Below are 16977 nucleotides of genomic sequence, written 5' to 3'. Positions count from 1 at the left end.
ACAATAGTCATTCAGCATAGACAGATAAAGTGTGAAGGGACAGAGAAAAATCCATCTAATACATATTTTAGTGTCTGCTTATGTGCCAAAGGAGCAATCAATTCAGAAGATACTACAATACTACATAGAGGGCAAGAACCAAAGGAATCAGAAGTTCCATCTTCCAAAAGGTGAAATAAATAAATAAATAAAATAATTCCAGATTACAGGGAATTCGTACAGGATAGAGGAGGCACCAACAGCCTCCAAAGAACAAGTCATGCTCATACTACTTCCTTTGCAGCTCATCATGTTTTTATTTTAAAAATTTATTTATTTATGTACGTATTTGGTAGAGAGTCTTGCTATGCAGCTCGGACTCTTTTTGTAGTGATCCTCCTGTCTCAGCCTCACCAGCACTGGGATTCCAGGCATGTGCCACCACACCCAGGATTTTGGGGCTCGCATGGCATATGGTACTGGGGATTGACCCAGGTCCTTGAACTTGCCAGGCAGGTTTTTAGAGTGCTGAGCTATCTCCCCAGCCCAGTGTTTTTATTTTAGAAAACATTGAATCAAACAAGTTAGAGCAATTATTTTCTTGTTCTGTGTATTTCTGTTATCCACTTGAGAAAACTGAATCAAATCTATCTTCAACCATTCTTTAATGATGTAACGAAGGACTACTGGTTACTTCAAAAGAACCATTTTCAAGATAGGATCTTCTTGCTAAGTTCCCAGATAGATTTTAACTTGGGATCTTCCTGCCTCAAGCCTTCTTAGTATTGGGATTATAGGCATGTGTCACTGCACCCAGCTGAAAAGTTTTTTTTTTTTTTGAGGCATGCCTGTAATCCCAGTGCTGGGGAGGCTGAGACAAGAGGATTGATCACTATGAGTCCGAGCTGCATAGCAAGACCTTGTACCAAATAAAAAGATTAAACTTTAAAAAACAAAAACTCATGGGATAGGTTCACCATCACTGGCCTAGAGGGACCAAAGCCAGGGCTGGCATCCAAGAATGGAAGGAGTTCCATGCTATACCATTCCTCCTTTGTGGTGGTATCCCAAAGACATGTAACACAGAACAAGGTAAATTGGAAGTAATCTCTGAGCTAACTAGTACCCTGCTTTAAGTCACAGGCAGGCTGCATAGAAAACTTCAATCCCTAAACTGGAGAGAACAACCTGGATGCCTTTGAAGTTCAGAATAGCAAGTAAAGATGCTCTGTAGGAGTAGAAAATACCATGTTAGCTACTAATTCTTCAAATATCATGCCCCAGAGGCTGTCAAAAGTAACCAGTTAACTTAAGGATATAGGAATGAAAAATAGTAGAAACATTTACAGGAAACAGAAACATCCACTGGGGCCTGGGAAATGGCTCAGTGGAATAAGTGCTTCCCTGGCAAGCACAAGGGCCTGAGTTCAATCCCCGGTTCTGCAAAAAAAAAAAAAAAAAGAAAAAAGAAAACAAAAAGATGCAAACAGAAACATCCACTAAGATTTCCAAAACTTAAATTACCGGACAATTTTTTTTTTTTTTTTGGTGGTGGTGTTTGAATCCAAGGGTGTTCAACAACTGAGCTACATACACCCTTTTCCTTTTTTATTTTGAGATAGTTTTATGGTGTGTGGTTAGGTGGAATGTTATGGTTTATGTATAGGTGTCCTCCCAAAGCCTCATATAGTTATGGGTGGCTTCTGGAGTTTGTGATAGATTATTGTGGGTGTGGATGCTACACCTGTACGAGGCTAGGTAGCTGCCTGAGCTGCTGCCACTCCCTTTGCTCTCTTACTTTTTGCCGCCGCCGCCACCGCCATGAAAGGTTGTTCTCTGCCATGTGCCACTCTGTCTTGGAGCCAGCTGAGTATGGACTGAAACCTCCAATAACTGTGAACTAAATAAACCTTTCCTTCCGTCATTTTGGAAGGCAGCTATGCTAACCACTATACCACCAATGCCTCGGCCCTTCCGTCATTTTGGGTGTCAAGTATTTGTCCCAGCAACGAGAGAAGAGTAACCAAGACAGATAGGGTCTTGCTAAGTTGACCAGTGATGACGCTGAGAGATACCACAGTTCTCTAGGGGAAGCTCTCAATGAAGTATCCTCTTTTCAGTGATGAGAGTAGCTATATAAGAACTGAATGCCTAGCATAGTAATGGCAAACCTTTTAGAGACATGTGCCTAACTATAACCCCAAACCCACTTATTTATCACAAAGAGCCAACACTGGGACTAAACCTGAATACTGAGGTGTTAGTTTAGAAAAAACTCATACATTGATGTCTTTTATCTTAAACAAAAAACAATATATGGGGCTGGGAAGTCTAAGTGCCTGCCTGGCAAGCACAAAGACCCGGGCTTGATCCTCAGTACCACATGTCATGCTGGCCACCAAAACCAGGCATGGTGGTGCATGCCTGTAATCCCAGTACTGGGGTGGGTGAGATAGGAGGATCACATGACTCCTGCCTCATCTTATACTACCCTCTCCTTTTGCTTCCTATGTGCCAGTAACACTGGCCTCAAATGTGTCATACCCTTTTTGTCTTCTCTATTATCTCCACTAGGAAATGTTCTTCTATGGTCCCTGAAACTCATCTTTGGATTTCATCTGAAATGTCTCTTTTGAACTCGTCCCTGGCTAGTCCTTCCTGGGTACTTATCTCATGACCTTATTTTCTTCTTGGTCAGAATCCAAACTCATTGTATCCTCCCCATAAGATTGAAACCCCACAAAGGCATCCTCATATCAAACTTAGAACATCTTGCCCCTCACAAGAATGAAGCTTTCCATCTTCCTGACACCAAAACCTAGCTCCTGCCCAGTCACGGAAGTGTCAGTATGACAGCTTTGCACTGACATGGGCACCCAAGGCAGGGTGCTGATGAAATTTTGGGGTGAACTTTCAAAGCACTTTGGTTTATTTTTAAAATACCCACCTTCACATTTCAAGAAAGAATTCTTTCAGCAAGAATGGAAGAAGTACCTACCACTACTGTTGACTCCCACTGGCTTCCAGTGGAGCAGTGAACAGGACCCAGTAAGTCTTTGCATATTTCTCGTAGTCGGTATTCAAACCCTATTACAGAACAACAGGAAAAAAAAAAAAGAAAAGAAAGAAACAGGAACACATTACAAAAAGAATTTAAAAAGTCAAGAATATGCTAAATTGTTGTATGTATCAAAACTGAATGAATATTTATTCCTTTCTATGGGCAAAATGCCTGTGCCTCAGTTTGGGGCATGGATACTTCCAACCACAAATTCTTACCTATTTCTATGCATACTAACAGTATATATAGCCCTTTCCCCATGCATTCAGCCCACAGGAGAAACAAGATATGGACATTCTGTGAAGAACTCTCCAAGGTGGAGGGAAAACATGGAAAATTGGCAGGAGAGTTTTGGGCTGGTACATATGTTTGAAATTACAGGCAGATAGTGAGAAAGGAAATGTGCAAGGCAGGAAAGCAGCATGTAAAAGGGAGTAGAAAAAAAAGGGGGAGTAGATAGTAGGGATGTGACAATGCACAGTGAAAATCTGTGTGTGAAGAATCCAGAAATTCTGTGATACAATTTTGGCAGTATTTAGGGGAAGCTGAAGCCACGGGCAGGAACAGAATTGAAGGCTAGAGGATAGAGAGGATGAAGCTACCATAGGGTCAGAAGAATTTGGGACGTGAATGGGGTTTTATTCTAACATTCGAGTCCTCACCCTACAATTGAAAAAACAATAGTCTGTAGGTGTGGGGACTGGTGTATGGTCCAGGTGGCAACGCAACAATCTTGTAGAAGATTAAAAAAAAAAAAAAAAAGCACAACTGACCCTACAGAAGGTAATAGAGCCTAGAGATAGGGTTCTCAGGGTGAATCTTGCTTAACACCTGGATAAGGCAAACAAGAGTAGACAGGAGGAATTTCTGGAGGGAATAAAGCATGAGGCCTGAGGTGTGACTGGAAGGCCCAAAGTCTATGCACCTTGGAAATAAAGGAAAGCTGGTGTCCACACTTACTAGGTCACACAGACTGGGAAGGAAGAGCAGACATCAAATTTATCATTGGAATCACTGGGGAGGGAGATAGGTATCAGTAGTGTTTGTTGTTATTACAAATGTGTATAAACATACACACTCAGATTTATACAACTGGAGATAAACTTGTCATGCTGATTCTTGGAATTATATCTGTAGGCATTTGGTACATTTTTCTCTGTCTTTTCTGTACTTGAATTATTTTTTTCTTTAAATTATAATCAAAATGCAGAAGGTGGTGACAAGAATAAAGCAAAGGGCCAGAAATGGCTGAAGAAGTAATAGGCCTGGGGTTGTGTGTGGACAAAGGAGTGCTTTGGGAAAGCCAGCCCTGTGCCACAGCCCCTAGAAGCCATACTTATGTGAGAAGAAGAGCTGATAAGAAAAGACAGCAACTTGCCCAATGAGGGATGAAAGGCTTTTGGTGCTCACTCCAAGGACAGTACAGCTACTTTTTTCAGCACATCTTGCTTTCTGTAGGCAATGCTACTCATAGCTCTGAAAGCGAAGGCCTGGGCTAGAGGGCTATAGAGAGGTGCTGGATAGCAGACGGACTTCTAGGATAGCAGGAACTCCCAGAAGGTAACTAAACATTGTCAGAAGAGGCCCTCTCATGGAGTGACCAGCTTGCTCCCACTGTAATACAAGGCAGGAGCCAGACACTGAATTGGCTGCTTTAAGGCAGACCTTTCTATACATGTATCCATCCTTGCCCCCTGCTGCCAACCCTCCTGCATTTCTACGAAAACATCTTCAGGCCCATGCTGTTCAGGTTTTAGTCAACCAGAAGGCAAGACGACTGGCTGGACTGTGTTGATAACAGCAAGCTGGGAGATGGGGGCTAGGGAGCTAACCTTGTTGCCAGAAAGTAGGAGGCAAGGACCATGAGGGGGTACTTGAGAGGATCCCTGAAGAATGCCCAAGGCTGTAAAGCCCTGGGCTCTTCTTTGATTGCCAGGAATGGAGCTAGGCCTTGGAGGACAGAGAGATAGAAGGCCACTAAGGCTGCCAGGAACTCACCTTCGTTAACAAGGTACCGTGCGTAGAGGAGGAGCCAATGGCGGTATTCATGGCTGGATTGCAGAGTGAGTGCTGCTGCAACCTGATTCTCTAGGTAGGCCAGTGTGGTCTCCTGCTGCACCACATGAGGCACGGAGAAGAGCCGGGCAGCTTGCCTTCCAGAGCTGCAGAGATGGGCAGAGCAGGCATGATGAAGCAGAGGGCCCTGTATTGGCACATTAGGCTGTTCCCATGTTCCCTAGTGAGTTTTCATACTATGAAAGGTTCTCAGGCTGCCCAAGGCCTCCACTGAACCAGCCAACTTACTGTCCACTACAGGCCTCTTGGCACACCAGGTATCTGCCATCTAGGTCTTGTGAGATATCAGCCTGGTGGCCCATTCTTCTGAGCCAAAATAATGCTCCTTATAATTACCTATGACTTTTATTACCCTTACATTGGTGTCTGGGTCCCTACAGTGACAGAGTCTGTGTTCTAGCCACCTCTAAAATATTATTGCATGTGGGCCCACAAACTTGTGAACCTTCTACCCCTCTGCTGGTGCTGGGTAGTGGCTGGGCACAGGAGACAAATAGAGATTAGGCCTGTTTACTTCCTAGTGAAGCACTGTGACAGTGGCCAGATTGCTCAGCTCACATACTTGGAGGTGCGGCCCTGGATTATGGCTAACGGTCCTGAGCACAGCATGGCGTCCTGGGATGGCAAGCTGCTCCTGAAGTCTGCACACTGGGCCAATGAGTCCTGCTTATCAGAAACCAGGTTCCTGGGAGACAAGGGCGAGAATGGAGGTTAGGAAAATCAGACTTACTCAAAGTAAGTCAAAGAGGAACAAGTCCTTCCTGCCAAACTAGCAGCAAACCAAAGGAAGATGAGAGTCATTATACTGTTGCCTAGGTGCTGACTAATGGCAGGGTTCCTAATTATGGGCCTGACAAATGCTTATTCCCAAGGAAAAGTTGTTGACAGTGTTCTATGAAACATTTTGGTTCCACAGTCTCAGTTCTTGATGACCAACAAAGTCCCTACATTTGAAGTGTGTTCCCGGGGCCGGGGAGATAGCTCAGTGGAATAAGCGCGTCCCTGGCAAGCACAAGGGCCTGAGTTCAATCCCCAGTTCCACCAAAAAAAAAAAAAAAAAAAAAAAAAAAAAAAAAAAAAAAAGAATAATCTAATTTTAAGCGCTTCCCTGAAGTGTGTTCCAGATGCTTGGCTCACACTGTAATGGCCCCCATAAGGGCCTGGGTGGCCTGGATCTGCTATAGCTACCAAAGAATGCCAGCCCTCTGGCTTTCCTGTACTTTTCCAATATTCTTGGGCAGGTAGCTCCTCCACCTCCTTAGCACCCTTCACATCTTAGTTAAGAAAACAATCTCTATTTATATTTTTTTTTGTTTTGAGCCACGGTCTTACTATGCAATTCAGGCTGGCCTTGAACTCTGTAGTCCAGGCTGACCTCAAACTCACAGAAGGCACAGAGACCACAGGCCACCAGTACTGCAAGGAGATGGCAAGGCATATACTTGTTACACTGTCCAGGGTCTGACTCCTAGGAGAAGCATGGCCAGGCAGGCCTAACCGCCAGAACCCAGAGCCTCTGCTCTGTTGTAAAATACTCCCAGAGAAAAACACAAGGGGGTGGAGGTGAGGGTAGGGTCATGGCTTCTTACCATGTAGAGAGTGATGGATTAAAGCAGTATGCCTTCCCATCAGACAGGTTCATCACTGGGATTCCATGCTGTGTCAGTAAGATCTGTGACACCGTCATATCACTTCCTGGGGCACATTGCAGGAAAAAGTTCCAGTGTGTTCTGATCAGCAAGTGTTTCCATATTTACTAAAGGAAAAATCTAAACCCCAGCTCCCATAACCTCACCAACAAACTCAATAATGCTGACTTGGCAATTAGGAAAGGCTGCTTGGTGTTTTTTGCATGGAGTCATCAATGTCATTAGTCATTTATGTCACCTCTTAGGGACCCATTTAATCTTGCATCCAGTATACGCATTTCCTTGGTAGGCAAGTGTGCACTCTGCCTTATTGGGAGGCTTGTACTGGCCTGCTGTCCATCTATGCTGAGGGACCTGTCACTCAGACCTGTCCATGTATGCTGAGGGACCTGTCACTCAGACCCAGAAGGGGAAGGTTACTGCCGCAAGATTACCTGCCAAGATGGAGTGCAGAGACTCTTCTTTCACCACAACCACTTGCCTGTGAACATCCCTAAGAAGGAGACAGGGAACAGCTTACTCTCCACCTGAGGTAAATGCATCAGAGTTTGTCTCAGCTCTTGAGAACTCTGATCCTTGGATAGATCCCCAACCCTCTGCCTAAGTCTATAGTAGAGGTCTCAGGCAACAGAGCATTAAGCCAACCTCAATGCTCAAACCCATTCAGAGAGAAGCTGGCCATGGTAGGCAAACTAGTATGGCCAGCCTCTTCCAACTGGGTTCCCAATGCTGATGAATACACAGAAGGACTGGCATGTACCAATAGGCAGTATGATTTCTCAGTCTGCTCCAGTGAGGATGACAGCAAAGTAGGCCTCATTTCCCCTCATACAGTCTCCTCAGTCCTTTGGTAACATGGGCAGCCAATACAGAAACACTGCTTACTGTTCATTGTCTCTTCGCCAGCCTGATAGCCACATTCTCTGTTGTGTTCCCTGACCCTGTGGTGAGGTGGGATCTGTACACCCCTGTTCTACCTGTCTAGATGCCACCCCACCCTGGGCCCAACTCTCACCAGACAGACAATGTGGCTGCAGCAGTGAGTGCCATGACGTAGGAACCCGTACAGTGCAAAGTAGAGATGGGGGACGGCAGGAGGATGGGAGGAAGCAGGCGGCGACCACAGGTAGAGAATACTGACAGTGTCCTCTTTTCACAGGCGACACATACCACATCACTATAAAGGCAGAGAAAGGGCAGATGTCATGGGCTGAGTGTTGTAGCAGAGCCTACTATAGAGCCTTCTTTGGTCCAGGCCTACTCAGGGCTTGCCTGAGTTTTCTAGTGAAAGAGTCTTCGGTCCTCTTCTTGCCCACAGGGCCACTTGAGCTAACACTGATGCTAACTTAATGATGTGAGGACCTTGGAGGGCTACTGCACCTAACAGTTAGGAAGTATGCCTCACTTATCAGGTGATGCCAGAGCACCTAGGCAAGTCACTTAGCTATGACTGATTAGGGCAGTCCAGACAAAGTCTCTGATGAGGTAGGCTAAGAGAAGTTGGGAGTACCATATCAGTACAAGTCTCACAGGAGACACTTGATGTGCACTCAGCTGTTCTGGGTGGGATGGAAGAGGCATGTCACTCCCTAAGCAAGGAGCACTTCATAAGAAATCATTTGTCTGGACATTGTCTGGTGCCTTCCCTGAGTGACCACTATTTTTCTCAAGTAGGCATAGAATAAGCAGGCTACTGCCTTTCCAGTGAAGCCCACCAAGGCATAATCACAGCTATAGTGAAAGACTGAAACACAAGCCCTAGGCAGTAGAAGCAGGTGTGCAGCCATAATAACAAGGTTTTACCAATAGGTGAGTATCCAGAGGGATACTACATGACTTCTATCCTGGTGAATCAGGGGCTATGGTCTACATGGATGAAGTTATCCCTATTACCAATAGGGCCACAGCAAATACAGTAAGGAGAGAACTCTGCCAACTCTTTTCTAACAAGATATATTACTGGTCCCTAAAAAGCAAGAGCCAAATGAGCTGCTTTTGGAAGTATAAATCAGAGAAAACTTTAAGGAGGACTCAGCAGGAGGAAGCTCTTTGGTGCTGTGGCTGAATTGTGTCTGCTCATCTCTGATGGTTAGGTCCTTCCTTGAACCAGCCTACTTACTGTGAAGGAAGCCATTATATTGGGCTGCAACAGCAGAAGTAGGACTGTAGTCAGAGCCTGAGTAGGTGGGACTGCATAGGCTCAGAGGCCCTGGTTGCCTGGCAGGCCTCTTCAGTGATGATTGCTACAGAGGAGGCTGTGCAGTCATCACTGGCTCCCAGCTGTTCCATACTACTTACTAGTCCTGCAACCAGGAATGAGAGTGGAAGTTCATGGCAGCACCCAACACACAGACACCTGGGACCCTGCTAGCCTAAAAATATAAAGTCACTAGGGACTGTGGGAGTGATGGCAAACTTTTTAGAGCTTTCAATGGTAACAGCCCACAGCAGCATGTATGCCATAGGTTTGCCAGCACTGGACTATGGGATTCCTGACCTAAGTCTTAATTCCTAAGATCAGTGTTTGTAGATGTGTGTGCATGAAAACATTTACATATGACCTTAGGACAGATGGCTAAGGGCCTAATGGAAAGGACTATATATGAGTGATGATCACTGTAAAATCCTGGCAAAAAGCACATGCTTCTGACTGGGACTTTATGGCTGGCAGGTACCTAAAGAAAATATCATCTCAGACCAAGCAAGGTGGCACATGCCTGTAATCCCAGCACTGGGGAGGTTGAAAACAGGAGGATCACGAGTCTGAGCTATGTAGTGAGACCCTATACAAAATACATTAAAAAAATAAAAAGTAAAAAATGCCATAGCTTTAGACTCAGCAGAGGATTAAGAGAGCTCTTGTTCAGTACCAGGAGCTCTACTGGTACTCAAGAGATTAAAGCCACCAGCCTCATCTGGTTGCCTTTCCAGTGCTCAGATTTCCCATCTATAACAGTGGGAATAATGACAGTGACTTCATGGGATGGTTCAGAAACTTTAAATGATAAATGCACACAGCTGGCCTTGAGTAAGATCCAGTGTGATCCTCTGTGGGAGCCATCTCCCACTCAAAAAGGCTGCATTCCAAGAAAGGAACAGTGCCAGCCAGAACAGCGCAAGGTACCTATTCTCTACAAGCAGAAAACCTGGTTGTACTTACCAGCTACCAGCAGCAGTGAGTATCCGGCTCGTAAGCACTGTCTCCCATTCTTTCCCTTCCCGGTTGCATTTCAGGCGGCTCAGCTTTACACCCCCAACAGCTGTCACTTCATTCTCTACCTCGATGTACATGGAAGGGTCAGAGCTTACCTGAATGAACGAGAGTAAACATACTTTTCTTAGGTGATAGCAGGTCTGCTCAGACTTGGGTCCTTGGACCAGTACGATACTCAGGGAGTCTACAGCCCTTGGCTCTGAAGCATGGAAGACACAGAAACAGGCTAGTTGGCAGGACAAAATAGGAGGGTGACAGCTGATGGGATGGAGGGTCACAGGGTAGGGAAACAGGGCCATATCACCTTATAGAGGAAAACACACTGTAAGGACTACAGGCAGCTAAGGACAGAGCTTGTAGTGAAATTGCTTTATAGCCTCCTACTTAAAATCTTCAAAGACTAAGGCATTTGATGAGAAGAGGGCCTGTGGTGGTACTGGGAGAAAAACCTAGAAAACACCAACGTGCTCTCCTGAGTTCCTCTGGCTGTGAGCCTTGGTCTGTTCAACTGAGACTGTAGTGAAGGAACATTCCTAGCACGGCATATATGAAAAATGTAGAGTTCAGTGTTTGGCGCCAGGGAGGTTCAAGCCTGTGTGCTTAAAGAGTTGGCCTATATAATTCTGGTCTCTAGGTATATAATTTTTTTTTTTTTTTGCAGAACCGGGGATTGAACTCAGACCCTTGCACTTGGTAGGGAAGTGCTTATTTCACTGAGCCATCTCCCCAGCCCCTTCTAGGTATATAATTCTGCATGGAAATCTAGGCTAAATGGCTGTACCATGGGGCTACACACAAGACAGTGAGCTGTAGGCACAAACCATGTTCCTTTCATAGACACCCAGAAATCAAGTACAGTCTCAAGTAACACCCAGGAGTGAAGATATTGGGAAAGGCTGGAGTTTGGGAGAGGAGTTACAGCTGCTGACTGCTAGAGGCATTGCCTGCCTCCATTCACATCAGCAGCAAGAACGAACTATGTGGGTTTCATCCTTCGACTTTACCTGCTCTACTCCTCTGGTCCATGGCCCATGTCTGAGAAGGGCTGATGCCTGCCCTCCAGTGCCATGAGAACCAGTGTGGGTCTAGAGCAGTGTGTGACCAATAGGAACTGACCCATACATTGGGTCCAAGAAGGCTGTCTGAGGACATACACCTGGACTAGGTACAAATGGGGGACAGGAAAGAGAAAGCAAAGACACCATGGTGGCTGAGGCACAGATACGGTGTTTCTCAGAGGGCCTTTGGGTATAAGAGATTATCTGCCCTAGAACTGTTTGAAGCTTACAGTTACAAGAAGTTCAACAGATCTAATGGTGACTGTGCCAGGCTCTAAGAAGTAGACAAGGCCAATGGAACCATAGGGAGACAGACCATGAACACATCATCTCCAAGGCCCAGATCCTGAGCTGCCAGGACCCATGTGGGGATACAGGAGGGTTCTAGAAGAGGGACACCTGAAACAAGTCTTAAAGTGAGCTGGTCATCTAGAAGGTGAAATAGTAAAGGCAGCTGGTAGATCAAGGGCAAAGCTGCAGAAAGAGCATGAGGGTGAGGAATAGGAAGCTAGGACTCTATTGGTCTTGCTAAGCAGTTCGGCCTGGCCTGTGTTAGCTCACTACGTAACTCAAGCTGGCCTTGAACTCCTGGTGATGCTCCTGCCTCAGCCTCCTGAGTACAAGGATTACAGCGAGTCACTATGCCCAGCCAAGGTCAGTACTCTTAAGATTTGGTAGGTACTTTCATCAGCTATGACTTCTTCCAGACATGTATAGAGAGGCACTGTATAACTGTCCCCCAAAGCAGTGAAAATATTGCTGGGTTTACAATGAGTGTGTGTGTCTGTGAGTATATATGTGTGTGTGTATACCTGTGAAGGAGTTGGTGGAGGGTCCTGGCACTTACCTGGAGGGTGAAAGCTCTCTGGGGGCCTGGAATTGGCAGCTTTAGTGCAAGTGCTGGTGCAGACAGACACATGGCCTCTTTCTCTGCAGTCAGGGCAGCTGGAGACTAGAAGAGCCAAAAATGTCACTGAATCTCAGCCCAGTATTACAGGGTACCATTTGGTGCAAGTAAGTCAACCAGAGGTGAAGCTGGCCTGCTTCCAGGACCCCTCTACTTACTCTGTGAGGGAAAAAGTACAGGGTTCTGCTACAAGGCTCTTCACCTCATAGAAGGTGAAGTGCATAGGTTTCACTATGCACTCATAGAAGGTGAAGTGCACTGGGTTGGTAGTGCATAGGTTTAAGAGACAAAGCCTCCATGTGATGGTGCATGCATGGTGTTTGTACCTGAGCCAGTTGGTCCCCAAGTTGTCCCACACTAATGTATACTGTAGCATGCAGAGCCTCCCAGGACTGAGCTCAGGGAATCGGGATGGAGCTAGACAGAATGGCCACGGGCCTCACCTGGACAGACAGAGACATGGGCAAAAGGCGGGAATCTTTCCGAGGACGTCCTTTCTTCTTCTTTTCCACTGTTTCTACTTCAAGCTCAAGTTTGCGCTTGGATAGTGAGGAAGGCTTGGCCAAAGGCACCTTTTCATCACTGTCACTGCTGCTCTCCAAAAGGTCCCGGGGTCTCATCTCTTTCACAAGGTTGTGATCTTTCAACCTGCACAGAAAGGCTCTTGTGACTTTCTTTGTAGTATATGTGTTGCTAAGGTGAGCACACTTACGACTTTCTTTATACAACTATTAATTTTATAATTAAAAAAAACCATACTGTTCACAAAATGTTGGTAAGTACAAAAAAATTTTTTTTTTCCTGCTCCAATGTGCAGTTTGGAAACTGACAAACCTGTCCTCAGATATATCAGAGAATTGAAGTCAGAGGATAAACTACTACCCTGAAAACTGAGAGATGGGTCAAGACAGAAAGCCACAGCTGACCTGGACCAGAAGCTCTTGGAATGTTTACTCTCAGTCATATTTCTTAGATAGTGGTCATGGTGCTAGAGTCTGGCCTGGTAGTCTTGCTATAGTTCAGGCCAGCCTTGAACTCATGTAAACCAGTCTGGCTTTGAACTCACAGCAATCCTGCCTCAGTCTCAAGAGTGCTAGGATCACAGGCAGCAGTACTACACTCAGCTCATTTATTATTTTTACATCAAAGGGTCTCTCTAGGTTTTCAAGGGGAAGATCCTTGATGAAGAAAGTATCTTATGTTCTCTGGGTTTGGAGAGGGAGAAGTAACCATTTTGAAACATGATCAGATCATTCATTTCTCCATTACTAACCCCTGTTCTCAGGAAAAACTATTTTACTAGAGTGTGATCTTCCTGGGGAAAACAAGCAGGAAATAGTCAACATCTGCTCCCTCTATTGTGCTCTTCCACTGCCCTATCCCCACAGGAAGTTTTTTTGCAAGAAGTTAATGAAGCCCAGGTATTCACACTGCACTCCAAGAATTCTAAACCACTACAACTACCACTAAAAAAGAAAGTTAAAAATAAGATTATAGAATGTTTCTCCTTCCCAGTGCTTTACCACTATATATAATAAGGCCCCAGTATAGAAACAGTATATTATAACCATGAGAGGAGCCAGCTATAGGCTTTAAGGAATTTCTAGGAACTCCTTGCTAGATAGAAAAAGTTTCATACAATAGACTTATGTACTTCATTTCTAATATACAATTTGTCCAGCTTTCAACAAAAAATTACAAGGTACTCTGAGATTAAAAATAAAAATGAAAATCCAAAAGGCATAAATCAATAACAAGGAAAACATAAGCACCTGCCTGGTAAGCACAAGGTCCCAAGTTCGATCCTTGGTCTGTACAGTAGCAGCAACTGGGAATTATATATATATATATTTTTTTTAATTTATTTATTTTTTTTAATGTATTTGGCACAGGGTCTCACTACATAGGTCAGACTTGTACTATTTTCAGCCTCCCTAGCGCTGGGATTACAGGCATGCACCACAACACCCAGTCTTGGTGGCTAGCTCAGTGCACCCATGGGCTGGGCTGCTGTGGCATGTGGTACCAGGGAAAAAACCCAGTCTCTGAGCTTGCCTAAGCATGCATTTAGTCCACTGAGCTATTTCACCAGCCCTAGCTGGGAATAATATTAAAAGAACAGTGAAAAATTTTCCAAAATTAGCAAAAGATACCAAAGTAGAAGAGGAAGAACTGTGTGTGACAGCGCATGCCTGTAATTCTAGCACCCGGGAGGCTAAAGCAGGAGGATTGCTGTGAGTTAGAGGCCAGCTTGGGCTATACAGTGAATTCAAAAGCCAGCCTAAATTACATAATGACGGGGCTGGTGAGATGGCTCAGTAGTCTAAAGCACCTACTTAGAACAAGCTAAGCTAAGGGACCGCGGTTCTAATCCCCCAGCACCACATGCCAGCCAGCTCCGCCCCCTGGTGGGCTGAGCTGGCCACACACACACACAAAATAAATAAATAAATAAATAAATAATAAAAAAAAAATAAATTACATAATGAGGCTGTCTCCAAGAAACAAACAAACAAAGAAACCACACACCATAGTTAAAGATTAAAAAAATAGGCTATTTTCTCCTATTGCTAAAAAAAGGTAAGGATGTCCTCTCTCATCCTTATGTTAAATACTGTAGTGGACATTTAATACAGTAACATGAGAAGGAAAGAAAAGCACAAAGATTGGAAAGAAAAAAAAAAATCAAAGATGACATCTTGTTCTTGTTGGAAATACCAGAAAATAAAGAATCAATTAATGAGTGATTATAGCAAGATTGTAGGATCTAAGGTTAATATACAAAAGTTAATTGCTTTCCCCTGTATCAATAATGAACAACTGGAATTTATGTTCCACCTTCTAATGCCTTAAAACAGAACATAGCGCCCACTATATCCTGTGGATGAGGCTTAATGTTGTAGAAATTTTAAGTTTCAAAAAAATCATACTTTTTTGGTAACTAGGTGACTGATCACTGGTACAGGCCCACTCATATGTTAAGGAGGTATAGTTCCCAGCAGGCCATTGGTTTCAGGAGTGTGGAGCAAAGTATCAGGCAGAGGTATAAAGTGAGGGGACTTCCAGTGCTCTCATAGAGGTCCCAGCCATGGAAAGTGAAGCAGACTAAGCTGAAGCAGTACCAGTTAAACTGACTTTCATAGGGTGGTGCTGAGGTGAGCTCAGAATGTGATCAGACTGTTTCAGAACTATGAGAGTTTGACAGCGATTTGATAGATGTTTGAAAAGATTTATCCTGGCTTTCATTGAGAACCAAGGTAAGAAACAGCCATATCAGAAAGTGCCTACATTTTCTCTATTTGACAAAACTAGCCTGCTTTACTTCCCATGGCTGGGACCTCTATGAGTGGACTGGGTGTCCTCTCACTTTGTGCCTCTGCCTGATACTTTGTTCCAGATTCCTGAGACCAACGGCCTATTAGGAACTATGTTCCTCAACATGAGTGTGGCTATACCATGCCCTAGGGAGCAGACAGTTGCTGAGGAAAAACAGAGCTAGGAAAGACATACCCCATAAGAAATGGGCTTCATCCCATGTTCTTTCTGCTCAGTCTTATAGTCATGAACCAAGTCTGTGTCACCTTGTCACATCGCTGGGAGTAGATGGCCCACAAGTTCACATAGTACTGCCATCCTGTACCCAGGAAGCTAGCATTTGGTTCTTGGACCAAGCCTGGGCTAAGAGTTCCAGCCAGGTTGCAGGGGACTCATTACCCAGCCACTATGAGGTACAATGATGGAAAAACAGCAGAAGCCAGGATGTTCTGCTCATGGTGAGATAAGGATCAGGATAAGGCTTTATAGGCACTCACTCTTCAGTACCCAAGGGATACAGTCTATGAGGCAGGTTCTACTGTCAGGACCGTCCAATTATGAGGGACAAGGCTTAGAAAGACCATGTCTCAAGATCATCCCACTAGAACCATAGAGCTAGGACTCAACTGCAGGATGTATGGCTCTGAGTGCTATTCCTAATCACTGAAAGATACTGACTGGGTCCTAGAAGAAAGCCTCCATGGAGGGGTTTTTAAAAATGTTCTCCTTGTTTGCACTATGAATTTATTGAAGAAGTAGCCATATCAAGAAAGTACCTACATTTTTCTATAAGACCTTTAAAAAAGAATCACTGGCCAGCTCAGCATGCCTGGGGGTGCGGCCAGCAAGGCATGTGGTACAGGGAATCAAACCCCAGTCCCTGTGCTTGCCTAAGCAGGTGCTTAGTCCACTATATCGCTGGCCCTCTCTCTATATTTTAAGAGTTTTATAATTTTAGTTCTCATGATCCATTTAGCTCCATGATCCATTTTGAGTTATTTTATATAGAAAATATTAATCTTAGCACATTTTGTTTCCTCTTTCAGAATTTTAAGTGTATTTATTTTATAGTCTCCACCTGATAATTCTACGATAGGAAATTTTTTTAAGTCTTTTTTTTTTTTTTTTCTTTTTGAGACAGACTGGGTCTCACTGAGCAATTCAGGCTGGCCATGAATGCATGTTGATCCTTTGTAGCCCAGGCTGGTCTCAAACTTGCACAACAATCCTCTTGCCTCAGCCTCCTGAGTGCTGGGATTATAGGCTTGCACCACCAGGCCTGGTTTTTTAAGTCTAAACCTACTTATTACATCTCTAATATTTGTTACTTTGCATCTTACGTTTATATACACAGTGCTTCTTTGGACACTACATATCCTGAGAAAAATATTCTTGCAGGGTAGATTTTCTTGTCTGCCAAGTACCTCTGGATGTTAAACAGACAAAAACCTTCTTTTAGCTTTTTCTTGGTTGGTAGTGTCTACAGCACATGGGTAAGGTGGAGATGCACATGGTTCTGGGGTCTAAAAAACAAGGGCTGGGGAGATAGCTTAGTGAAATAAGTGCTTGCCTGGCAAGCACAAGGTCCTGAGTTCGATCCCTGGTACTGAAAAAAAAAAAAAAAAAAGGTGTTTAAACAAACAAACCAACAAACCACCCACTCCACCCTCCTCTACAAGATAGCAGGCCTGTGATAACAATCTCAAAGGAAGAAAGAT

The 16977-nt window shown here is 44.5% G+C and overlaps 1 protein-coding gene across 5 annotated transcripts in view; it reads right to left on the bottom strand.

Annotated features, from left to right (window-relative positions):
• The window catches only part of LOC101572750 (protein HIRA), a 93810-nt gene that overhangs the window by 7435 nt on the left and 69398 nt on the right, over positions 1–16977 (bottom strand). For 3 of the 5 annotated variants that reach the window (XM_004627988.2, XM_023711392.1, XM_023711393.1), the window contains 9 exons: positions 12388–12592; positions 11885–11989; positions 9926–10074; positions 7781–7942; positions 7200–7258; positions 6706–6811; positions 5679–5801; positions 5039–5202; positions 2978–3066 (listed from right to left, as the gene is read on the bottom strand). In XM_004627988.2, coding sequence (XP_004628045.1) covers positions 2978–3066; positions 5039–5202; positions 5679–5801; positions 6706–6811; positions 7200–7258; positions 7781–7942; positions 9926–10074; positions 11885–11989; positions 12388–12592 — 1162 coding nt within the window. Of the gene's footprint in view, positions 1–2977; positions 3067–4000; positions 4055–5038; positions 5203–5678; positions 5802–6705; positions 6812–6968; positions 7133–7167; positions 7259–7780; positions 7943–9925; positions 10075–11884; positions 11990–12387; positions 12593–16977 lie in introns of those variants that run through there. The other 2 variants (XM_023711391.1, XM_023711394.1) reach the window with 2 other exon arrangements.

This window comes from Octodon degus, unplaced genomic scaffold (assembly GCF_000260255.1).
Source record: "Octodon degus isolate 3935 unplaced genomic scaffold, OctDeg1.0 scaffold00021, whole genome shotgun sequence".
NCBI classification, from domain to species: domain Eukaryota; kingdom Metazoa; phylum Chordata; class Mammalia; order Rodentia; family Octodontidae; genus Octodon; species Octodon degus.
Note: the sequence above shows the minus strand (reverse complement) of the source record. Positions and strands in the feature narration are given on the sequence as shown.